The sequence below is a fragment of the Polypterus senegalus genome, chromosome 16 (genome assembly GCF_016835505.1).
Source record: "Polypterus senegalus isolate Bchr_013 chromosome 16, ASM1683550v1, whole genome shotgun sequence".
Lineage (NCBI taxonomy): Eukaryota > Metazoa > Chordata > Cladistia > Polypteriformes > Polypteridae > Polypterus > Polypterus senegalus.
In genome coordinates this window covers 78,901,831-78,927,910 of record NC_053169.1, presented here as the reverse complement: position 1 = coordinate 78,927,910, position 26,080 = coordinate 78,901,831, and the positions used below count along the sequence as shown (strand labels likewise).

The 26,080-nt window shown below is 41.5% G+C and overlaps 1 protein-coding gene across 2 annotated transcripts in view; it reads right to left on the bottom strand.

The window, feature by feature from the left end:
- Positions 1–5,440: 5,440 nt before the first annotated feature.
- The window catches only part of kif16ba (kinesin family member 16Ba), a 215,214-nt gene continuing 194,574 nt past the window's right edge, over positions 5,441–26,080 (bottom strand). For both annotated transcript variants that reach the window (XM_039738083.1, XM_039738084.1), the window contains 2 exons: positions 11,648–11,731; positions 5,441–6,248 (listed from right to left, as the gene is read on the bottom strand). In XM_039738083.1, coding sequence (XP_039594017.1) covers positions 6,090–6,248; positions 11,648–11,731 — 243 coding nt within the window. In that variant the 3' untranslated portion in view covers positions 5,441–6,089. The remainder of the gene's footprint in view (positions 6,249–11,647; positions 11,732–26,080) is intronic.

Here is a 26,080-nt window from a genome sequence, read left to right as displayed (position 1 = left end):
CCTGCAACCCTATGTTCATGTTGCAGAATTCACAATTACCCCTGTGACCCTCTGTACTAATGCCCTTTCTAATTCTGAACCCTTCTATCACACCAGCACTTCACGTTCATATGCTTACAATGAAATTTATTTAACAAAACAAAAAACTGCAAATGATACTGGGTAATAATATGGCAGATACTGCTGCTTCCTCCTGAATTCAGCATCCATAACACCTGCGCTTCAGAACAGGTCACCCACCTGAAAGCTAAGCATGTTCAAACCCAGCCAGACCATCTAGAAATCTTGGGTTGCTGCTGGAAGAGGTGTTGGTGTGGCCATCAGGGGCACTTACCCTGGGGTCTATGTGTGGATCCGAATGCCCCAGTGCAGCGATGGGGACACTGTGCTGTAAACAGGTGCCGTCTTTCGGATGAGATGTAAAAGCAACGGCCCGAGTCTCTGTGGTCATAAAAGATCCTGGGCATTTTATGTAAAGACTAGGGTAAATTGCCCCTCACGGCCTGGTCATTCTGGCCTCCAAATCATCCCCAATCTCTAAATGGCTCTCTCCTTTACCACCTAATAGCTAATGTGTGGTGAGAGTACTGGCGCTTTAATCGCTCAACAAAGGCCATAAATTCTGTTACAAACCAATGAAAAAACTACTATAGCATAAATCACACTTAACTGTAGCGATAAATGTGACATGACACACAGTGCAGTGTATGAGACGGCACAACCACTGCCTGTCCGAGTCCTTATGCTAATCCTTGTCCATCATCAAAAGCGCCCAAAATGGGCACATAAACATCAGAACTGGATCACAGTTCAATGGAAGAATACTGTCTGGTCTAATGAATCCAGCTGTCTGTTACGCCATGTGGATGGCTGGGTACATGGTCATTATTTACCGGGTGAAGAGATGGAACCCAGGATGCTAATTGGGAAGAAGACATGTTGATGGACGAAATGTGAAGCTTTGGGGGAATGCTCGGCTGGGAAATACTGCATTCAGGTATTCTTGTGGACAATAATTTTATGTGTACCACCAAAACTTCGCTGCAGACTAGGTACATCCCTCCATGGCAACAGTATTCACAACAGAAGTTGTTTCTTTCCGCAGGACAATGTACCCTACAATGCTGTTTGGCATTGGCTTGAGGATCATGAAGAAAAGATCAAGGTGCTGGCCTGACCTCCAACTTTCCCCGAATTGAGCAGCTGTGGGATGTGTTGGAACATCATGTCTGATCTGCAAGGCTACACCATGCAATGTACAGGAATTAGAGGATCTGCTGGTACCAGACACCATTGTCAGAGGTCTTGTAGAGTACATTCCTAGGAGAGTCAGAGCTGTTTTGATGGCATACGGAGGAGCGACAGCAGATTAGGCAGTTGGTCTTAATGTTTTACTTCATCATTGTTTGCGTGTGATTGATTAATGCTTGCATGTGTCCGTTTGAGCATAAATGCTTCTACACTTTTAATCTGTGCAAAAGGGTCGGTGATTGGGGTGTGCATTTAACATTAATGGATTTATTGTTAATATATACAAATGCATGTTATTTTCAAATTATTTCTGTTATTACGGCAGCTGGTAATAATACATCTTTTTACTTATTTAACTGCATTTACTTTTATGGTACTTACAGTGGGATGCAAAAGTTTGGGCAACCTTGTTAACAGTCATTATTTTCCTGTATAAATCGTTGGTTGTTACGATAAAAAATGTCAGTTAAATATATCATATAGGAGACACACACAGTGATATTTGAGAAGTGAAATGAAGTTTATTGGATTTACAGAAAGTGTGCAGTAATTGTTCAAACAAAATCAGGCAGGTGCATAAATTTGGGCACCGTTGTCATTTTATTGATTCCAAAACTTTTAGAACTAATTATTGGAACTCAAATTGGCTTGGTAAGCTCAGTGACCCCTGACCTACATACACAGGTGAATCCTATAATGAGAAAGAGTATTTAAGGGGGTCAATTGTAAGTTTCCCTCCTCCTTTAATTTTTTCTGAAGAGTAGCAACATGGGGGTCACAAAACAACTCTCAAATGGCCTGAAGACAAAGATTGTTCACCATCATGGTTTAGGGGAAGGATACAGAAAGCTGTCCCAGAGATTTAAGCGGTCTGTTTCCACAGTTAGGAACATATTGAGGAAATGGAAGACCACAGGCTCAGTTCAAGTTAAGGCTCGAAGTGGCAGACCAAGAAAGATTTCGGACAGACAGAAGCGACGAATGGTGAGAACAGTCAGAGTCAACCCACAGACCAGCACCAAAGACCTACAACATCATCTTGCAGCAGATGGAGTCACTGTGCATCGTTCAACCATTGGCACTTTACACAAGGAGATGCTGTATGCGAGAGTGATGCAGAGGAAGCACAAACAGAGCCGCTTGAGGTATGCTCAAGCACATTTGGACAAGCCAGCTTCATTTTGGAATAAGGTGCTGTGGACTGATGAAACTAAAATTGAGTTATTTGGGCATAACAAGGGCGTTATGCATGGAGGAAAAAGAACACAGCATTCCAAGAAAAACACATGCTACCTACAGTAAAATATGGTGGTGGTTCCATCATGCTGTGGGGCTGTGTGGCCAGTGCAGGGACTGGGAATCTTGTCAAAGTTGAGGGACGCATGGATTCCACTCAGTATCAGCAGATTCTGGAGACCAATGTCCAGGAATCAGTGACAAAGCTGAAGCTGTGCCGGGGCTGGATGTTTCAACAAGACAACGACCCGAAACACTGCTCAAAATCCACTAAGGCATTCATGCAGAGGAACAAGTACAACGTTCTGGAATGGCCATCTCAGTCCCCAGACCTGAATATAATTGAAAATCTGTGGTGTGAGTTAAAGAGAGCTGTCCATGCTCGGAAGCCATCAAACCTGAATGAACTAGAGATGTTTTGTAAAGAGGAATGGTCCAAAATACCTTCAACCACAATCCAGACTCTCATTGGAACCTACAGGAAGCGTTTAGAGGCTGTAATTTCTGCAAAAGGCGGATCTACTAAATATTGATTTCATTTCTTTTTCGTGGTGCCCAAATTTATGCACCTGCCTGATTTTGTTTGAACAATTATTGCACACTTTCTGTAAATCCAATAAACTTCATTTCACTTCTCAAATATCACTGTGTGTGTCTCCTATATGATATATTTAACTGACATTTTTTATCATAACAACCAACGATTTATACAGGAAAATAATGACTATTAACAAGGTTGCCCAAACTTTTGCATCCCACTGTATGTGATTTAAGTGGAAAGGAGTTCAGGACCTGTACAGTTTGATGTTGGCTGATGCTCTGAGCGTCATTTACATTGAAGTTTGGCCATAAATTTTTTTTAAAGCTGACTGTTGCAAACTGGTAACTCAGAATTGGCCTCAAAAGAGACTGGGCATGAGTGGACCTTGCGATGGACTGGCACCAGGGTTGGTTTCTGTGTGGCTCCCCCATGTCCATGAAGTGAATTAAATGGGCCAAAGAATGTATATTTATATATTATCTAAGTTATCTATACATGTGCCGACTTTTGGGCTGTGCAGGGGCGTGACTTACCAGTGTATTCAATGGGAAAGGCCTGCGAATAGTGCGAAAAATTGTCTCATGATGGGTTACCACGGATACAGTGCATCTGGAAAGTATTCACAGCGCATCACTTTTTCCACATTTTGTTATGTTACAGCCTTATTCCAAAATGGATTAAATTCATTTTTTCCTCAGAATTCTACACACAACACCCCATAATGACAACGTGAAAAACGTTTACTTGAGGCTTTTGCAAATTTATTAAAAATAAAAAAACTGAGAAGTCATATGTACATAAGTAATTCACAGCCTTTGCTCAATACTTTGTCGATGCACCTTTGGCAGCAATTACAGCCTCAAGTCTTTTTGAATATGATGCCAAAGCTTGGCACACCTATCCTTGGCCAGTTTCCTCTTTGCAGCACCTCTCAAGCTCCATCAGGTTGGATGGGAAGTGTCGGTGCACAGCCATTTTAAGATCTCTCCAGAGATGTTCAATCGGATTCAAGTCTGGGCTCTGGCTGGGCCACTCAAGGACATTCACAGAGTTGTCCTGAAGCCACTCCTTTGATATCTTGGCTGTGTGCTTAGGGTCGTTGTCCTGCTGAAAGATAAATGTCGTCCCCAGTCTGAGGTCAAGAGCGCTCTGGAGCAGGTTTTCATCCAGGATGTCTCTGTACATTGCTGTAGTCATCTTTTCCTTTATCCTGACTTGTCTCCCAGTTCCTGCCACTGAAAACTTCCCCACAGCATGATGCTGCCACCACCATGCTTCACTGTAGGGATGGTATTGGCCTGCTGATGAGCGGTGCCTGGTTTCCTCCAAACATGACACCTGACATTCACACCAAAGAGGTCAATCTTTGTCTCATCAGACCAGAGAATTTTGTCTCTTATGGTCTGAGAGTCCTTCAGGTGCCTTTTGGCAAACTCCAGGTGGGCTGCCATGTGCCTTTTACTAAGGAGTGGCTTCCGTCTGGCCACTCTACCATACAGGCCTGATTGGTGGATTGCTGCAGAGATGGTTGTCCTTCTGGAAGGTTCTCCTCTCTCCACAGAGGACCTCTGGAGCTCTGACAGAGTGACCATCGGGTTCTTGGTCACCTCCCTGACTAAGGCCCTTCTCCCCCGATCGCTCAGTTTAGATGGCCGGCCAGCTCTAGGAAGAGTCCTGGTGGTTTCGAACTTCTTCCACTTACGGATGATGGAGGCCACTGTGCTCATTGGGACCTTCAAAGCAGCAGAAATTTTTCTGTAACCTTCCCCAGATTTGTGCCTCAAGACAATCCTGTCTCGGAGGTCTGCAGACAATTCCTTTGACTTCATGCTTGGTTTGTGCTCTGACATGAACTGTCAACTGTGGGACCTTCAATTGTCCAATCAACTGAATTTACCACAGGTGGACTCCAATTAAGCTGCAGAAACATCTCAAGGATGATCAGGGGAAACAGGATGCACCTGAGCTCAATTTTGAGCTTCATGGCAAAGGCTGTGAATACTTATGTACATGTGCTTTCTCAATTTTTTATTTTTAATAGATTTGCAAAACCTCAAGTAAACTTTTTCACGTTGTCATTATGGGGTGTTGTGTGTAGAATTCTGAGGAAAAAAATGAATTTAATCCATTCTGGAATAAGGCTGTAACATAACAAAATGTGGAAAAAGTGATGCGCTGTGAATACGTTCCGGATGCACTGTATTTGAGGCAATTGACATTGCTGTGCTATGATGGTCGGCAACAATTAAAACCAGTACACCACCCCCTCCCTACACTACCCAACCACCCTGTACCCCCAACTAAACTGAAGGTCGTCACGGACAGAAACACTGGTCTATACATTCCTCCATTTCTCAATTCTGCTTCTTATACTGGACTAAGCAGGTCTGAGAATATTACAAACAAGGTATGTAAATATTAAGAAAATAAGGATTTTACTTAAAAAAAGGTGTGTAACAGCAAAAAAGAGTAACAGTAAAGAAATCAATTTCTGTTAATTGTATTTAAGCAATTCCTTTAGTCCTGTAGATTAAGGAGATGAGCTTGATAGGACACACTTCTGATGACAGTGTTGGAGCACTTTACAAAGACAGAACTTAGGGGTTTTCAAAAGCCACTATATAGACAAAAACAAAAAAGAAAATGTTCCCAAAACTCTTGAGTGGCAAATTCCCAAATGAATGCCAATGAATGGCGACACTGTGGACGCAACTTAAAAAGAAAAAAAAAACAAAGTTCTTAAATTTCCCCAAAAATGAATACAAGGAAGACACATTAGTTGAGGAATCCTCAAGGTCCTAGCTGCATGTACAGTACTGTTACAGTAGTAATGCATGCTGAAGTAATGGAGCAAGTATGACCAGTGATCATGTGCCAGGCTTCCTGAGATGTCATACACAGACATTGTAAGCCACTGTTACAGTCGTGGTATATAGGAAGCTTGTACAGCAGGCATTTACTCCTTACACAGGATGTGGAGTGTACATTTCAATGTAGACAGACAGACAAACAAACAAGGCACTGCTTGTGATTCATGTCCATCAACTTATTATGAATGTTCTCAGCCAGTTCCATGGCTGCTGTAATCAAATACTCCCTTCTTGAAGAAAGCAGAAAGCTCACAGATGGTGTGCTTTGACAGTCCAAGGCCATCTTGTTCCAAGCGCAATGGAGATGTAGGAGAATCCAGAATTACTCTGAAAAAGTTCCTGAGGTAACTCTGTTTGAAAAAAGACAGAAACAGGAAAAAAATATAAAAGACGTTAGTATTGAGACAACAGCTGAGGTAGAGAATGCAGTCATGGGAGAAGCACTGAAGAGAAAGTCAGGATCCTACACAAGTGGTATGGGTTTATATCACGTGCAAGTGCTTTTATGAGCAAAAAGAATAGAAGAATGACTTCTGAGAATAAGGAGTGACCAGGGAGTGGAACAGTGATGCCTTCATAAGCACAGGAACTGGGTTATTGATGATGCGCCCTCTTCTACAAAATGAACACACAGACTTTCGAACACGTTTATAATACTGTCAACATACAGTGTTTTGTTATTTATCTCTTTGTCTACTCTTTCTAGGCTGTGTATCTTAGCTTTCCAATGTGTGGAGCTTATGAATTCCAGTTGTAGGCAGTGTGCCAGGGTGGATCAGAGTTTACCTTCAGAGTCAAAGGGTGTTTCGTAATTCCTAAGAGTCACCATAAAAGAGCCCAGTATGAATTAGGAAAAAGAGGAGAGAAGGTCGATAGAGTATCTGTCAATGACATTAAATAACTGTATTTCATTACCAGTGGCTGTCGAACATAATGAGGCGCGAGTCCTTACAGGAGATTGGATTCTCCGCACTGTAGTCACCTAGATCATTGCATCAAAAGAGCATGTCTCCACAGTGTGGGATTTCAGCCTAACTATACAGACTGGTGTCAAGTGATGTGTAAATCTTATTAATGGGACAGTGTTGTCTCCCTTTGCAATAATATTTCAAATCTTCCTTAATTTGTTTTCTTTTCTTTGCTGGCTCATTTACTTGAAAAACAAACCAGCTAATTAGGATTCATAGACTGACTTTCAGACAGTAAGGAAAGATGTTTCTTTGCAAAATATTTTTTTCACACATCACATAAAGGTTTAAGGGTGTTTTAGATCAAAATTGAATTAATAAACAGTAACAAAACATGGCAAAAATACAGTGTCACATAGGTAGCAGACAAGAATTATACACAGACAAGACAGGAATACATACACACACACACACACACACACACACACACATATATATATATATATATATATATATATATACAGTATATATATATATACATATATATATATATATATATACATATATATATATATATACATATATATATATATATATATATATATATATATATATATATATATATATATATATATATATATATATATATATATATATATATATATATATATATATATATATATATATATATATATATATATATATATATATATATATATATATATATATATATATATATATATATATATATATATATATATATATATATATATATATATATATATATATATATATATATATATATATATATATATATATATATGTATATATGTATGTATATACATATATACTATATATAGTATAGTCCGGCCGGGACATCCCTCTACAGAAGAAAGCAGCTGTTTCAGGGCACCACATCCCCCGGGACGCTAGATGGCAGCTCCCCTGGATGGAAATGGTTCCTCGGATTCCCACAGGGCAGCATGGGACATGGAGTCCATCTCTTCAGCCCTGTTGGGTGCCGTGGGTGCCGCCAGGGGGAGCTCACCAAGAACCCGGGGACTTTTACGATTACGCCACTCTGGAAGTACTTTAGGGTCACGAGGACGGAAGCCCGCAGTACTTCCTGGGCACTTGACGAAAGAATTTGTGTTATTAACCTGGAGAAGAAATACTTCTGGGTCATGGACTTTAAAAGGACTCTGGGAAGCCCCAGCAAATTGAGCTGGAGTTGGGAGGAAGTGTGATGGAGCTGCTGGGTGGAGTGGAGGATTTATTATTGTCTTGATTATTATTATTATTGTAATACTGAGTATAGTGGAGGTGCTTGGTGCACACTTTTGTTATAATAAATTCATTTCTTGGACTTTTATCTGGTGTCTGACGTGTGGTCTGAGGGTTCATGGGGACAATAGTGCCCCCTATCTGTCACAATACATACATACATACATACATACATACATACATACATACATACATACATACATACATACACAGGTAAAATTCCATTACAATGAACTCCCAGGGACCGAAAAAATATTTTGTTGTAACGAAAATTTTGTTGTAATGAGATTCTGTATTTGTTACTATAGTGCTTTCTTTAACTTGCGTCCAGGCATTTGCAATCATTTCAATAGCTTCTTTCACGCTAATTTGAATCTCCTCCTGCCTACAAGTTAATGCTGATGAGAATTTTTCTCAGCATTTCCTTGCCATAATATACTTTCAGGGTGCGAATGATGTCCAAATCCAATGGCTGAAGCACTGCTGTGCAATTGGGTGGGAGGAATTCAACACAAACATTATCTAAATGTGAAAGCATGTTGTGTGCAGCACAGTTATCAATCAGAAGCCGAATCATCCTTTTCTTCTTCTTCATATTGTGAGGTTTCTGAACACTTTTGGGATCCCCTCCCAAAGAAGACGAGTCTTCAGCCCCACCCGGAAGTGCAATTAGGACCAGGTGGTTAATCACCTGGAATGCTTCCGGGTGGGCTATAAAAGGGCCCAGCCACCACCACTCAAAGAGCCAGGGTCGGGAGGAGGAGGACTAAGCTTGAGGAGGAGTGGTGGAATAGAAGAAAGAGAGTGTTTTGTGTTGTGATTGCTGTTTGGGACTTTGTATTACCTGTGGGTCACGGGGAAGACGTGTGCCCACGGGTGAAGAAAAATAAAAGTTTGTTTATTTTTATACATGCCTCCGTGTCCATCTGTGTCGGGTCAGGCGCCAATATAGCGCCTTTGTTACAACACATACACACACACACACACGCACGCACACATACATATTGTCAGAGACGGCTGGGGAGGCGACCCGGCCGGGATGCCCAGGAGGACCGGAGGAGGGCTTGCGCCTTCCCCAGACCATATGGAGGCGACCGTCCTGGTTGCTTTGGGGACCACGGGTAGGGAGCTTGGAAGCTCAACCCTGTAGGGGCCCGTGGTCACCGCCAGGGGGTGCCCCCGTGCCACTGGAGCCCTGGACCTCAGCACTTCTGCCACACCTGGAAGTGCTGGGGGGAAGAGGAGCAGGGACACCTGGAGTGCTTCCGTGGATAGAGCTGGCACTTCCACCACACTGGGGCGTGTCGGTGGGAGATTGCCGGGAGACACCTTGAGCACATCCGGGTGTGGATAAAAGGGGCCGCCTCCCTTCATTCAAGGGTGGAGTCGGGTGAGGAGAGTACGAGGCAGGAGAAGTGAGAGTGGAGGTGGCCCGAAGAGAAAGGCAGAGTGTGAGAGGCCTGGACGTTTGGGGAAGTCTGTGGGTTGTTTGTGCACTTAAGACTTGTAAATAGTAGTGTTAAATAAACGTGTGATGGTGTTAACAACATGTCTACCTGTCTGTGTCCGAGGCTTAGTCCACGCTGGCATAGCCGGCAGGATCCTCCGCCTGGTTCAAGGTGGGAACCTGTAAGAAAAATCGTTGTGGATGGCCCAGCGCAGCAAGGGAACCCACCCACGTGCCGCAGGAGCGTCGTGCACACATCCCTGCAGAAGAAATTTGCCCCACGGGCCGCCATTGGTCCGCCGAATGGCTGTTTTTCCCTGGTGCGGGAAGAAGACATTGGGTGTAGCTGGAGTTCAGCCGGCTCCCGTGAGCACACCGCCGCAGAAGGTACCCTGGACGGCATGTCGCCTAGTGAGGCCATGCCAGAGACGTTTCCCCAGACAGACAGGACCTGGAAGGTAAGTTCCTTGCTTGCCGGCAACCGGCCCTGCAGGGCCTGTGTGTTTTGTGTTTAACAGGCAGGGACTGCCCGGATCCTTGTCAGTGGCAGGCGCATTTCAATCTGCGGCACTTCGTTGACGCAGCAGCTGGGAGAGCTGCTAAGAGGGAGACGCTGCAACCCAAAGAGCCAGCATGCCGCCCACCGGGAAGAAAGGAGCCAAAATGGCCGCTGACTGGAAGTCCCTCCCTGTAGGCATGTGATTGAACGGTGTTTCTTGCGGGCCTGCCAATGACTGGAGAGAGGCGGGACGAAGGAATGTCCATCACATGCCGGGTAGAGACCCGATTGGGCCGGAGGAAGAGGCCCATAGGAAGTCGCTGGCGTGTGTTGCTGACAGACAGGTGAGCTCACCGTTGGCTAACTTCCTGTCCTTGCTGGCTGCTCTGTCGGAGCTGTAGGCCTGCCTTCAGTCCGCAGAGCAGTAGTTGTTGCAGGTGCTGCGTGCCCTCCGGGCAGAGTTGCTGAAGCTGGAGAGGACGGCGGTCGCATCACTGGAGCCGCTGTGAGAGTGGACAGAACGGCGCATCACTGGATTCTTCGGCCAGAGAGGTACGACGGGGACGGCGAGTACAGCCGGCCCCATAAAGCATAAAGAACAGCGAACCGAAAATGACCGTGATTCTAATGACTGGATCCGAGTAGGGGGTTCTCCGACAACGGATGCGACGAGGAGTGCTGTGCGCGAGGTGAGAGGCAGAAGATCGAAGGGGCTCGCAGGACGAGGGCTGATGAGTGCCCTGGGTCCTAGCACCCTACGCTCCGAGCCCGCAGCAGTCTCCCGTCGCTCTGTATGGACGCAGACGGGGTTGGATCCGAGCGTTTGCCCTGCACAGACCCAGACCGTCACGGCGTCCAAGAGGCAAAGGAAGAATCAAGGGAAGAATCCAATAGATGGTCACCCTCTGTGGAGACAGAGGGGTGCCCTGGAGTCGGCTGAGGCTACAGGGGTGCGAGCGGCCCCATCAAGAGGGGCACGGAACCCACGGAGGGGGTGCTGAAGAGGCAAGTCGCGGGGTGCCGATTGGAAGGGGGAGCGGTGGTGTCCAGGCAGCGGCTCTGACCCTGTTTTTCTGTATGTTGCAGGAACAGACCCTGGACACGCAGTAGGACCCGCTTCGTTGGGGACCTGCCCTCACAGGACGTATATACTGCGGTGGTCTGGCGCCCTGCCTGGGGTTTGTTTCCTGCCTTGTCCCCTGTGTTGGCTGGCTTTGGCTCCAGCAGACCCTCATGACCCTGTAGTTTAGGATATAGCGAGTTGGATAATGGATGGATGGATACATATATATACAGACACACACACACACACATTATATATATATATATATATATATATATATATATATATATATATATATATATATATATATATACTGAACCTCAACATGCCCACCCCAGTCTTTTTTAGAAAGACAACAACATAAGATGAAAGTTTGGTGATTAGAAGTCAGAGAAGCAATGTGAACTGCCAAAAAGGTTGCAGATATTTCAGGCTTCCCACCACTCTCAATGAAAAATTGTCAAAGGGATCATCAACATGAACACCACTCTCCACTCAAAACCATTTTTTCACACCACTGAGCAATAGCGAAAGTGTAGAAGCCTTACCTCCAGCTGGCTTTGCCTCTCTGTGATCACACGATCATCCTTGTTTCCAAAGAGCTTTTTTGGAGGGAACTCCAGGGAAGCAAGCTATAAGAAATTTGGAGAAGTTAAAAATTAAAACACCAGTACACAAGAAGGCATTTCTGAAACAAAACAGATTAACCGGATTCTGGTGTGCCATACAAACTGAAGACAATAACGTTGATAATACAGTATAAAAATGTATATTTTATATCACTTGTGGTCTGAGAAAACTGTACAGATTTACTAATAGTGTTAAAATTAAATGCTGGAATACAAATATATGGATGGTAACAGGAAGTGGACAAAGCAGTGCAGATTCCACAGTGTATATGGTTCATTGCATAACGACTCGCTAAGATATGCATACCCATTTAAGCTTATATATTCCAGATGTTGCTGTAATACTTTGAGATGGAGAGGAACAAATGGATAAAATGCAATGGAAACAAGATGTACCCACTGTGAGTGACACTGGCTGGCTGGCTGCCAATCATTAACTTCACTACATAACTGCAAAGCCCAATACCATTTTTGAGAAAATTCCCCTCTCTGAGTGGGGGCCTACGTTATCACTTGTTAAAATCAAACCTCCAATGTAACCACAATCAGTTACACTTCACTTATTATCTATTCAGGCTATATGAGAGGCTGCTTGACACTAAACAATTTTGAGAAGATCTTAAAGTTAACCCCTTACCTACTAAGAAAGTTAGTAATACATAGACAAGTAATCATTATATATATAAAAACTGAACAGTGTATTAAATCAAGTAAACTCCACATTTAAACACAACCCCTAAAAATCATGCTAACAAAATAATAATTTAATAACTAAAGAGAGTACACTAGATGAAAAAAATAAGCAGTTGATATTGAAATTTAGAAAAAGGAACCTAATTAAAAATGGACACACAGTGTAAACCCTGTAGTTACATATGAACAAAAAAACAACAGGTCAGTGTCACCAGTTTGGTATCAATTCAACTGATTAGCCTAGCTTTGTTAATATGCCTCAAAACATCCTCGACCACCAACTATTTTGTTGTCTTTCACAGAAAAATCACACTTGTGTCTGAAAGGAAAACATCTTCAAGGCAGCCACATCACTAATTTGTAATCCGCACAACAAATGAAGCACAGACCTTCCTCTGGCACAAAGTGTCTGATGCTTCCCTTCTTATTTTTTTGTTGATTGCTACTGCCTTTTCTCTATCTCTTTGGCTGTTTAAGTGCTTCTTTTCAAATATTGTGACAAAGCCCTGAAAGTCACACCATCAAAGGTGTTACAGACTATGTTCTTCCTCATAGAAAGCAGGTTGTCTGGCACACCGGCCACAGCAGATGGCTTCTTACCTGGCCAGGAAGCCCTTTTAAAGGAAGGGCAGGGGAGCACAAAAGAAGAATAGAGAGACTGCTTCCTAGGGCCATATAATCCCTCTATACGCAGGGTGGCAGCATCTCTCTGGTGGAACTCCAATTTGTATACCCACAGGGCAGCTGAAGTCCTGAGGGGCAGCCCTGTTGGGGTACTTGGGTGTCGCCAAGGGGAGCAGCAGGAAAACACCTCCACTACTTTGTGGGGCTACCTCATGGCCCAAAAGTGCTTCTGACGTGCTGCAATAATGGTACCAGAAGTACTCCTAGGTCCAGCATAAAGGAACCTGCATCCTCTACATCAGGGGAAGTGTTAGGATGAGGTGGTTAAGGCCTGGTCAGAGGAGAGTGGAGGTATAAAAGAAAAGAAAAGGAATGGAACTGAGTGGTGACTAATTTACATGGTGATATAAACACGTAGAAGGTACTGTTTAAATTAAAAACATCTTTACTTGAACTTTTGACTGTGTGTTTTGGTTGTGTCTGGGTGTTTGGGGTGCAGGTATGACCCCAACAGGTCACAATTTGCATGGTAAATGTAAATATTGTGGTAACAATTATACAAATAAATTAACCAAATATGGATGACACCTGAAAATAGAAAGGTGTGCGTCTTCAGGGTTGCAACTCTCATATTTTGACTTTACACTATGAATTCAGGGATCTAGTAGCTTTAGGAGTAATAAGCACATTCAATTATTCATGCATAAGTGCTCCAAATGCCCAGATGAGTGTAATGGTTAAAGATTACATGCCATTTATGAAAGCCCTTCCACTAATACATCCTGGAAAAAAGATGCAGATTCTGTGTGATTGTTGAACAGTGGACCAACTACTTCATCCTTGTGTAGATATCTGAGGAACCACAGAATCTTTCTAATCCTGCATGCATGCACATTGTGGGCTTGTAGGAGGCTTATGAAAGTATATCTGGAGTTTTAAAACATGGGAGCCTCTGCTGTTTGATATGTGGTTTCTTGCATCTGTTGAGTCAGAAATTGTATTTGTTGTATTGTTTGTGTTTGTTTTTAACATAAAAAAGTGGAAGAGGGATTTCAAAGACAGAGTCTGTGAATTTTCAGAGGCAGGGAATCATACACAGCAAGCTCAAATTAGTTTTTGGATCTGTGTTATGGATGACATATGGATATATGGATAACACTGTCCTCTTGGTTACATCTGACTGCAATTTCCAGTGAGCAATAGAGCAGTGCTCAGGAGAGTGTATGCTAGCAAGATGAAAATCAGAATCTCCAAATCTCAGGCTAAGGGTCTCTACTAGGAATAAGTGACTTGTCTTCTGTGGAAGAAGTACCCACTATTAGTGGAGGAATTTAAAGAACTTGTCCGTTCTTCGCAAGTGAGGGTGGAGACAATGCTGAGACAGACCACTGAATTAGAACTGATGTTGAGGTACTTTGGACTCTATCACATGGGGTGAAGAAGTAAGTTTTCAAAAGGGACTGAAAGAATAGGATCTTAAGCATAAAAAACTAAACTGAGTTTCCCCTGTAAGATTTCTGGACTGCTTCACTGTGATTGCATGAAGCTCTCAACTTTCTGCAAGGACCTCTGAGTGAAGAAGATGTGAAAGGAGCAAGTTAAAGAGCTCTGGTGATGTAACAAGGATGGCCCCTAAGCATACTCCATGGAAGGTGTGCAAGGCAGGGTCAAGTAAGTGAACTCTGAGGTTACATAAAAGGGGCTAAAACTGTAAACTTCCTCAAGAGGAGCTGTAGAATATTGCTAGAAATAAAAAAAGGATTGTCTTAGTTACTCAGGCTGTCACAAGCATAGTCCTCATCAGAATGGGATGGAGAATGTCAGCCAGCTCAACTTTCAGCTTCCTTTTAAAATCGTCTATCCCAACAAGAAACATGGCCTTCAGTAAATGTATAGTGAACATCTGACTTATTGCCATCATCTGCGGTGTTTGGGGATGCACAGTATTTTCCACATGTCCCAACTGTAATTCCAGATAAAACAACATTAGTCTATCCCACTGATGATACTAAAGGTAAAAGCACATAAATGTATCTGAGTGTGCGTACTGGATGAGGCGTTCTGCAAAAGAAAGATGTTGTTAAAATGATGGAAGACCAGAACATTAGCCACTTCTGTAAATCACTCTCTGAAATATGAGAAGGGCTGGGAAGCACCAAAAGAACTCCACTGAAGAATAATGCAGTAATGTGTGAGAGAAGAAGCCGTGCAAAGCTTCCTTGAACTTGAGCTCAGAGAGAAATATGGCAGAAACCCATATCTCAATGTCACATTTACTGATACCCATCAAATTAAGGCACCTTGAAAAGTTCAGGAGAGAAAAGAGTTGAGGCTTTTAACACAAACTGCATAAAAAAAAATCAAGAATGGAAAAAAAAAAAAGAAAAAAAAAGGTCAGTGTGCAGCCAAGCGTTGGGAAAGGAAAAGCTCCATTTCAAAGCATCAGCATTATGGAGGTGAGAAGCAGTTGATAAAAGGGTTTATGCATATTACACCCGCGTACATTATGTGTGGGTGCAGAGTATCAACATGCATTAGCACCTCATCTCTTCAAGTTCAATTTCTTCAGAATCAGCACCAGATGTATTAATGTCTTAAGTGTCTAAATTCCTCAACAAAAGAAGATGAAACTTTAAAAACCTACTGGAGACAGTTCCCATTTTTTATGCTTGGCTAAGAAGAAAAGGAAGTGAAAGCCAGGGCCATATTTCTGAAATGTTACGTGTCCAACTAATATTGTGCAACAGGAATAAAAATGAAATTAGGTGAACAAGTCCTTGAGTTGCTCATGGAGCTAGAAGGGCTCTCTTCTGAATCATATGTCACAGGCAGATGATGGCAATGAATGCAAAATTCAAATCAATTGAAACTCAAGCTTCAAGGCCTGACAAAAACATACAGATCAAATACCACTGAAGTCGTTCCTGGACACTGCCACAGATGATGAGCTGAGTGCTGATCTCACAAACAAGAAATGTCCTCTGTGCTCAGAAATATGTAACGTAAGTTATGATTACAAATATGTGAAAAGCATGATCTGTACTCATTACAGAAGCAGTTTTTTGAAACCATTAAACTATCCAACCTACTCTGAACTGCTCAACAAGTGCAGCATATTGCTTCTGCAGTCTGATTCACCAAAGATTTGTGTGTACTGCTGAAATGTGCTTAGCTTACCTCCATTCACTTGTCCAGCTCAGTAAACTGATGGTTTTACTCAAGAGAAATGCAGCAATATACCAACAATGGCAAATGTTGCCCAAAGTTCTTGATTCAGTCCTGCCACTTACTGATGGAGCCCCTGAGTATGTTGCTTAAGCTACCAGTGTACTAATAACAACAATATACTAGAAGATGATTACCACATTGGGCAAATGATACACACAGAGAACTAATCAAAGCAGAAATTCTACTGTTTCATTAATGTGACATCCTACCCCATAAGAAATAAAAATGTTTGCTAACCCCCATGTTAAAATGGTACATCTCCAGCAGTCACAAAAAAATAACACTGAATGAAGCACAGATATGGCAGAACAGGGCTAACAAAAGTTGTACACAAACATCTCCAAATGTCATCTTGGCTGCTGTCACACAAATGCGTATGGGAGGCAGCTAGAAGGACCAAAAGAAGGTAACTCCATGCTCGGCAAGGGGGTGGTGGGGTGCTGCAACCCTTTCACTTTTATTCCTGCAGACCAAACACAGGAAATTCAGCCTGGAACCTCTGACATCACTTTCCCTGCCTTGCCTTAAAACCTGGCCAACTTCCTTCTGTGAATCAGTTATATTGTGGACTCAAACTGTACAATACAGTAACTTCAATTTTCACTTGTTGCAGCATTTATTCAAGTATACAGATGGTTGCCCCAAACCTTTTTGATGTGTCAATGTGTATCATTTCACACTGTTATAAAAGTAATTTCTCTCTCATTCTGCACACACCTAACAGACATCACATGAACTTCTAATACCTAAAACTTCCACTGTACTGGTGCTCGACTGTGGCTGCAAGCCCCCACAACAGAAAGCTCAAAGGCTTCATGAAAGAAATAAGGCTAGAGTCAATACCAGTGAATACCAACCTGGACCCTGTCTTTATGTACCTCCTTCGGGTCTGTGCAGGGTTTCTTCACATGTTCCAAATACGTGATTATTAGTTTAACACTAGAAGTACCAGAGCCTGTGAAAAAACTTGTAGATCCGTTCCACCTTAAATCGCTTCGCACCTCTCCATCAGCGTCTTTTGTCCTGTATATGTGTCGATTAGCAGCAAGCAGCCTGCTATCACATCAACCCATCGCCACACAGTTTTCTCAGGTCAAGTCTGTTTACCTGCATGTCAGTTGCTTAGAGTTGTATAGAGTGAGAAGTCAAGCAAAATGACACCTTTTATAAATACTATATCATTATTTGGAACACATGCATGTTATGTGTGTTGCGTGTCTACAACATTCTATGTAAACACATTGTTAAAATAGAAACGTTTTTCATGTTTTAGTAATAATTGACAAAATGTAGACATGAAGTGTATAATGTGTGAAACCTGAAGTACAAATAAATACTTTGACAAAAGGTACAAATACAACAGAACAAGTGCGCTTCTATTCAAGAATATAACTGCACAAAAAGAACCCACGTTAGGGTGCAACATCGACACACATTTGCTATGACCGCTTCGGTGGCGCAATGACATCAACTATTGACTGGTAATCAAGACTTCACGGGTTTGACCTTGGACAAGTCCTTTTTGAGAAGTGTGCTGCCCTTATTCTTACTATTTCAGAATAAAAACACACATTTGATTTCAGTCTGTAACAGCCGGTGTAGATGTATTATACTTGTAAAGGTTAGCTTTGTTTTTTTTTTTTATTAAGTTTTATTCTCTTAGTCACGTCCACGATCCCACCCCCCTCCTCATCTGACACTGCTGTTTTCACATAAAAACGCGCCATAACAGAAGTGAACTCAGATCATGACAATGGTTCTACATCGAAGAAAGAATGCACTTTTTTCCATCGCTGTACTTTGTATATGTACATGGGAAGCTCTGCCGTCTACTTGTGACTTTACGCTGTAGGAAGTAAGTAAATAAATAAAGATAAATAACATTCGATCTGGCTCTTATATACAAAGTACAGGAACGGCAGCTTCCACCTGTAGCTATAGACTCTTCAGTTTGCAAGCGACTCTCCACGCTAGTGTTTAGATCTGGACGGTGTATGTGCCCCAAAAATAAGTCTAACTGCATTCTTGTACCATTGCTTGCGTACTAAAGTGCCAGCAGGCACTTTTCGTGGCATTACACGTATTTTTTGAGCATGTCGATCACACAGGAAGCTCTGCAGTCTACTTGTGACTTTACGCTGTATGAAGTAATTAAATAAATAAAGGTAAATAACATTTGGTCTGGCTTTTATATGAGTAACATATAAATGTCAATGTTTTGGGCACATGCACCGTCCAAGTTTGCTAGCTAGCTCACACGATGCTGAAGAGAAAAGTTGATTCTGAAAATAGAGCCTTTAAAAACCGATGGGAGGCTGAGTATATGTTTACTGAACCCGTGTGTCTCATTTGTGGAGCTAATGTGGCTGTAATTACAGAATTTAATCTAAGACGGCACTATGAGACAAAACATCAGGGTAACCTGAAAGACCTGAATGCAATGCAGAAGATACAGAAAGCAGAAGAATTAAATAAGAATCTGACACTTCAGCGGACGTTTTTACCCGTGCACAATCACAAAGCGATTTCAAGTGAAGCTGCTTTTATGGGAGACACAAATGCACCAGTGCAACTTGCCCCACTTTCCCTGTTGCCAAGTAATGCTGAACCAAGTCGTCACTACGGTGTTCCCAAAATACGCACTTTGCTGATAAACTGAGCGCACTGAGTTTTCACGGCGCTTTGGTGACTTTGAAGAACAAAAAAAGTCCGTCTACGTGCGGCTCGAAACTTGTGCAAGTTTGGGAGCACATATCTGTGTGAGAAGCTCTTCTCAGTGATGAAGACTAACAAAACAGCACACAGGAGTCGCCTCACTGATGAGCACCTGCAATCCATCCTGAGAATCTCCACAACACAGAACCTCACACCAAACAGAAACGAACTTGTTGCCAAAAAAAGATGCCAGGCGTCCAGCTCTAAAATGACATATGAGCAAAGACAACTGAATGATTTGATTTGTTATTGCTGAAAGGAACACATTTTATTTATATTTCAGGTTTTGTTATGCAGCATGTTCATATTTGAATTTGTATAATTTTGACAGGATATATTTTTATGGAGAGCAAAATCTTTTGGGATATTTAATTATATATAAAATTACATAAGAGTAAAGAAATTTGAATGTTTGTTCTTTTAACGTTTATTTCTAACTTGTATAATTTAGACAGGATATATTTTTTGGAGAGCAAAATATTATAAGTTGTTTAAGGTTTGAGTTGATTTATTCAGGAATAATATTCCTGTCTGTTTTTACCATTCCTACCAAAGATATTTCTGTCGACTAAATAAAAATTCCTTCTATTTAAAATTTAAATAGAACTTGAACAAATACGATAGTTCATAATATCTACGCAGACTTGCACGTAAGAGCGGGAGTTATCCGTTTTAACAAGCAGCGTATTGCACTGATACGAAATAGCTGTGTGTGTATATATGTAGATATGTATGTATATGTATATATATTTTAATATATGTGTGTGTGTATGTATTATATATATATATATATATATATATGTATTTGTGTGTATATATGTGTGTGTATGTATATGTGTATATGTATAGATATGTATATATATATGTTTATGTGTGTGTGTGTAAATTTATATATATATATGTATGTTCAATTCATCATAATAACTATTCATAGTGGCTCTAAAATTCGTACTGACCCCTACTCTCTCTTCTCTTTCTTTTTCCGGTTTCTTTGTGGTGGTGGCCTGCGCCACCACCACCACCTACTCAAAGCATCATGATTCTCCAACAATGATGGATGGATCAAAAGCCAGAAGTCTACGTGACCATCATCATTAAGTCCTTCCGTGAGAACCCTAAATCCAAAGAGTTTCATTTATGTTAGGTAGAATGCCTAGAGGGGACTGGGCAGTCCAATGGTCTGGAATCCCTACAGATTTTATTTTTTTCTCCAGCCGTCTGGAGATTTTTTGTTTTTTCTGTCCACCCTGGCCATCGGACCTTACTCTTATTCTATGTTAATTAATGTTGACTTGTTCTATTTTTCTTACTGTGTCTTTTATTTTTCTATTCTTCATTATGTAAAGCACTTTGAGCTACTTTTTGTATGAAAATGTGCTATATACCATAAATAAATGTTGTTATTGTTGTTGTTGTTGAGAGTCTATAGCTGAAGGTGGAAGCTGCTGTTGCTGTACTTTGTATATAAGAGCCAGATCGAATGTTATTTACCTTTATTTATTTACTTACTTTCTACAGCGTAAAGTCACAAGTAGACTGCAGAGCTTCCCTTGTACATATACAAAGTACAGTAACGGCAAAAGTGCATACTTTCTCCGATGTAGAACCGTTGTCATAATCTGAGTTCACCTCTGTTATAGCACGTCTATGTGAAAGCAGCAGTGTCAAATGAGAGGGGGTGGGGGTGGGATCGTGAAAGTGACTAAGAGAATAAAACTGAATAAAAAAAAAAACAAAGCTAGCCTTTACAAGAATCATAAATTTAAACCGGCTGTTATAGACTGAAATCAAATGTATGTTTTTATTCTAAGATTGTAAGAATAACAGCAGCTCACTTCACAAAACGGACTTGTCCGGTCTCGAACCCGTGAAGTCTTGATTATCAGTCAACAGTTGATACTGTTGCGCCACCAAAGCGGTCGTAGCAAATGCGTGCCAATGTCGCACCCTAACGCAGGTTCTTTTTCTGCAGTTATATTCCTGAAAAAAAGCGCATTTGTTCTGTTAAATTTGTACCTTTTGTGAAAGTGTTTATTTGATATTTGGACTTCAGGTTTCACACATTATACACTTCAGGTCTACATTTTGTCAATTATTACAAAAACATGGAAAACGTTTCTGTTTTAACGATGTGTTTACATATATCGTTGTAGACATGGAACACAAATGAAATGTATGTGTTCCAAATAACGATATAGTATTTATAAAAGGTGTTATTTTTCTTGACTTCTCACTTTATACAACTCCAAGCAACTGACACGCAGGTAAACAGACTTGAGATGAGAAAACTGTGTGGCGGTGGGGGGGATATGATAGCAGGCTGCTTGCTACTTATCGACACATTTACAGGACAAAAGACGCTGATGGAGAGGTGCGAGGTGATTTAAGGTGAGACGGATCTACAAGGTTTTTTGTAGGCTCTGGTAATTCTAGTGTTAATTGGTGTCTCTAAATTGGCCAAGTATGACCAAGCGTGCATGGGTGCCCTGCAATGGCTTGGTGCCCCATTCAGATTTGGTTGGGTTATACATAACCTGTGAATTTGGTAAACAGGTAGAAAATGAATGAATAGGAAACAAAAGATTAAGACTGACAATGTAGATCTACAAAGCATAGTCTCATCTCCCGCTATTTGCCCGTGTGAGTGTTCATAAGAAGATTGTTTTCAATGGAGTGCCAGCCACCATCTCCACCCTTTTCACCAGGATTATTTTTTAATGTAACCATTAAGTGAGATCACTTTGCTGCCTCTCCTCACCATAGCACCACAGAGAGAGAAGAAATTCAAACTATAGTCTAAATTAGGAATGAAACCTGACACAAATAAATATCTGAGGCTGCCAGAAAAAATAAAGAGGCTGGTAAGTAAGCAAGCTGGAAAGAATTCAAATGACATAGCAGCAGTCAAAGATGTCCCATGTTTCAAACCGCAGCTTCAACTGTGCTTTCAATGTTCTTTTCAAGGAAGTGCATTTGAATGGACATGGCGCCGCAGGTGATACGCCTTTGAATAACATCTCCTGCTTGCTAAACTGTAAAATGAAAAACAATAGAAAATGGAATACAGAATGCAAACAACTTTGGTATTTAATTATTCATTAAGAGAAAAAACGTGGAATGTACAGATGTCTCAGGATTGATCACAAGGGCCCTCTATATGCAATTAAACATAAGCACAAGGGCAGTTCTTCTTCACTAAATATCTGTGGCTGTTGCCTGAAACCATACAGCCCTACCTTAGAATGAGCTCAGCACCAGTAATCTGTGGACTCAGCCTGACAAGAGGAAAAGCATCACATATAAAACTTAAACATCAGGTGAAGCCTGAAGAGAAAAAGTAGCAAACAATTGACAAAAAAGATTTTTGTCTTCAGAAAAGATTTATTTCATTTGCAGGTATCTTTCTTCTTTAGAACAAATTCAAAAAACAAATAAGAAATGTATGTCTGAGACAATGCAGAGAATAAAGCCTAGGCAGAAAGCATCCCCTCTGTGGCCATATGAAGTGGTGTTCTGCAGGATGGATACATAAACTTTTATTTTCCATGCACGTTTGTTACTGCTAATGAAGCATTACTTTACTTCTTAACACCCAGGTTAGAAATGTATCTGCAGTGTTCCAATGGTATGGATCTTGGTATCCTACAGTTATGTTAATTACTGAACTTCAGTAACAAACAAAGTAGCTGCTACACATATTAAGTTTGCTATCAATTAGCACATTAGTTTACCTCATTAAACTTCACACTTGTTGTTCTGCTTTAGCCTTAATTGTTCCATAATGAATAGAAGTAATCGTCTTTTCACTGAAAGGAATTGCACTGTAAGAATATGTCAAATGCAGTTCCACTGACAATTGATAGAGCTCCTTTCCTTGTGCCGCCTCTCACTTTCTCACATATTCTTATTTTGTCTAGGGCTAGAAACTGATTCCAACATGTTGAACTCCCTAGGGACTGGCATAACGTAATATGTCTCTGAGATGTGAGAAACTATGAGATAATTAAGATGACAAAAAGTATGAAAGCATTGGCTAATTCTTCACTCAGGTAAAAGTGTAACCTATTGCTATACAGATTGAGAGATTCTTCTCTCGTCTTCTTCAGTTACGTAATGTAAGTATTACTAAGCCTTCTAACTTCTATTCTACATTCATTAAAAACATGTATTATCACCAAATTGCGTGAGCCAAACTCATAAATGCCACTCTTTAATATCATGCAATTAGCTAACAAAGGCAGCGTCATATTAACATACATATATACATATACACAGATATATATATACACAGATATATATATATATATATATACACACACACATATAAACAGATATATATAGATACATATATATATACACATACATATACACACACATATACATATACACATACATACATACATCTATACAGTATATATATATATATATATATATATATATACAGTATATATACATACATATACATATACACATACATACATTATTATGGGATATTAATCTGGTCAGTTAAGTAGCAGAGGGGGTTGTTAATCAGTTTCAGCTGCTGTGGTGTTAATGAAATTAACAACAGATGCAGTAGAGGGGCAACAATGAGATGACCCCCAAAACAGGAATGGTTTAACAGGTGGAGGCCACTGACATTTTTCCCTCCTCATCTTTTCTGACTATTTCTTCACTAGTTTTGCATTTGGCTACAGTCAGTGTCACTACTGGTAGCATGAGGCAATATCTGGACCCTACAGAGGTTGCACAGGTAGTCCAACTTCTCCAGGATGGCACATCAATACGTGTCATTGCCAGAAGGTTTGCTGTGTCTCCCTGCACAGTCTCAAGGGCATGGAGGAGATTCTAGGAGACAAGCAGTTACTCTAGGAGAGCTGGAGAGGGCCATAGAAGGTCCTTAACCCATCAGCAGGACCAGTATCTGCTCCTTTGGGCAAGGAGGAACAGGATGAGTACTGCCAGAGCCCTACAAAATGACCTCCAGCAGGCCACTGGTGTGAAAGTCTCTGACCAAACAACCAGAAAGACTTCATGAGGGTGACCCAAGGGCCCCATGTCCTCTAATGGGCCCTGACCTCACTGCCCAGCAGCATGCAGCTCGATTGGCATTCGCCATAGAATACCAGAATTGGCAGATGCACCACTGGTGCCCTGTGCTTTTACAGATGAGAGCAGGTTCACCCTGAGCACGTGACAGAAGTGAAAGGGTCCGGAGAAGCCATGGAGAACATTATGCTGCCTGTAACATCATTCAGCATGAGCAGTTTGGTTGTGGGTTAATGATTGTCTGGGGAGGCATATCCATGGAGGGTCACACAGACCGCTACAGGCTTGACAAAGGCACCTTGGCTACCATTAGGTATCACGATGAAATCCATGGACCTATTGTCAGACCCTATGCTGGTACAGTGGCTCCTGGTGCACGACAATTCCTGGCCTCATGTGGTGAGAGTATGCAGGCAGTTCCTGGAGGATGAAGGAATTGATACCATTGACTGGCCACCACACTTTCCTGACCTAAATCCAATAGAACACCTCTGGGACATCATGTTTTGGTCCATCCAATGCCACCAGGTTGCACCTCAGACTGTCCAGGAGCTCAGTGATGCCCTGGTCCAGATCTGGGAGGAGATCCCCCACAACACCATCTGTCATCTCATTAGAAGCATGCACCGATGTTGTCAGGCATGTATACAAAAACACAGGGGCCATACAAAGTGCTGCATACAGCAATTTTGAGTTGCTGCAATTAAATTTTGGCAAAATGGACTAGCCTGCCACATAATTTTTTCACTCTGATTTTTGGGGCGTCTTTGAATTCAGGGCGCTGTAGGTTGATCATTTTAATTTCCATCAAACGATGTGGCATCCTTTCATTCCTAACACATTACCCAATCTATATCAGTATAGATATCCAGGAGGATTTCTTTTCCCATTGAGATCTGATGTGTTTTCAAAGTGTTCCTTTAATTTTTTGAGCAGTTTATATATATATACATATATATATATATATATATATATATATATATATATATACACAGTGGTACCTCGGTATACATCTGCTTTGGAATGAATGAGTCCAACTTGGTATACGTCCTTTTTAGAGGCGAAATATTTTGCTTGGTATACGACCTTTGTTTGGAATACGACTCGTGTGCTAGAACAACACGTGTGGTATACCGGGCGCGCACCTTCAAAAAAAAAAAGGGCCAAGTTTTAACCTGTACAGTAATCACTCGCTATATCGCGCTTCGACTTTTGCAGCTTCACTCTATAGTGGATTTTATATGAAAGCATAACTAAATATATAACGCGGATTTTTCGCTGCTTCGTGGGTTCTGTGGACAATGTGTCTTTTTACTTCCTGTACATGCTTCCTCAGTTGGTTTGCCCAGTTGATTTCATACAAGGGACGCTATTGGCGGATGACTGAGAAGCTAACCAATCAGAGCACGCAGTTAAGTTCTCCTGACTGAGAAGCTAACCAATAAGAGCATGCAGTTAAGTTCTCCTGACTGAGAAGCTAACCAATAAGAGCACGCAGTTAAGTTCCTGCGTGCTGAATGCAGTGTTAACCAGGAAGTCTCGTCTCGCTCATTCAGCATCAACGTGTTTCACAGTGTAAAGAGTTAACTTTTGTGCTCTTTTGTGTTTATCTTTGTGCATAGTCAAGCCCTTCATTATGGCTCCAAAACGATCTGCTACTGCTTCAGGGGCCGTGCCCAAGTGCAAACGGAAGATGTTAATGATTACCGAAAAGGTAAACGTTTTGGATTTGTTGAAGGCTACGATTCTTTTTATTTAAAAAGTAGGAAAGGAATATAAGATCTACGGCCGCAGTGCCCTTTTAACCAGGGTGCAAAAAGAGTTGTAAGTGGATGTAATAAGGCAGTAGTCTGGATGGAATCTGCTTTAGGGATTTGGATTGAAGACTGCCAGAAGAAGAACAACGGCAGTGCTACACAATCGCCTGAAGAGGCTCCTTTGGAAGAGCTGTAACGCTCTCCTTTGTTGTGCAGTAAAATTAAACTCATTGTTATCGGACAAGTCATTTTCATTTATTTCATCTAATTGCTTTTGTATTTACAG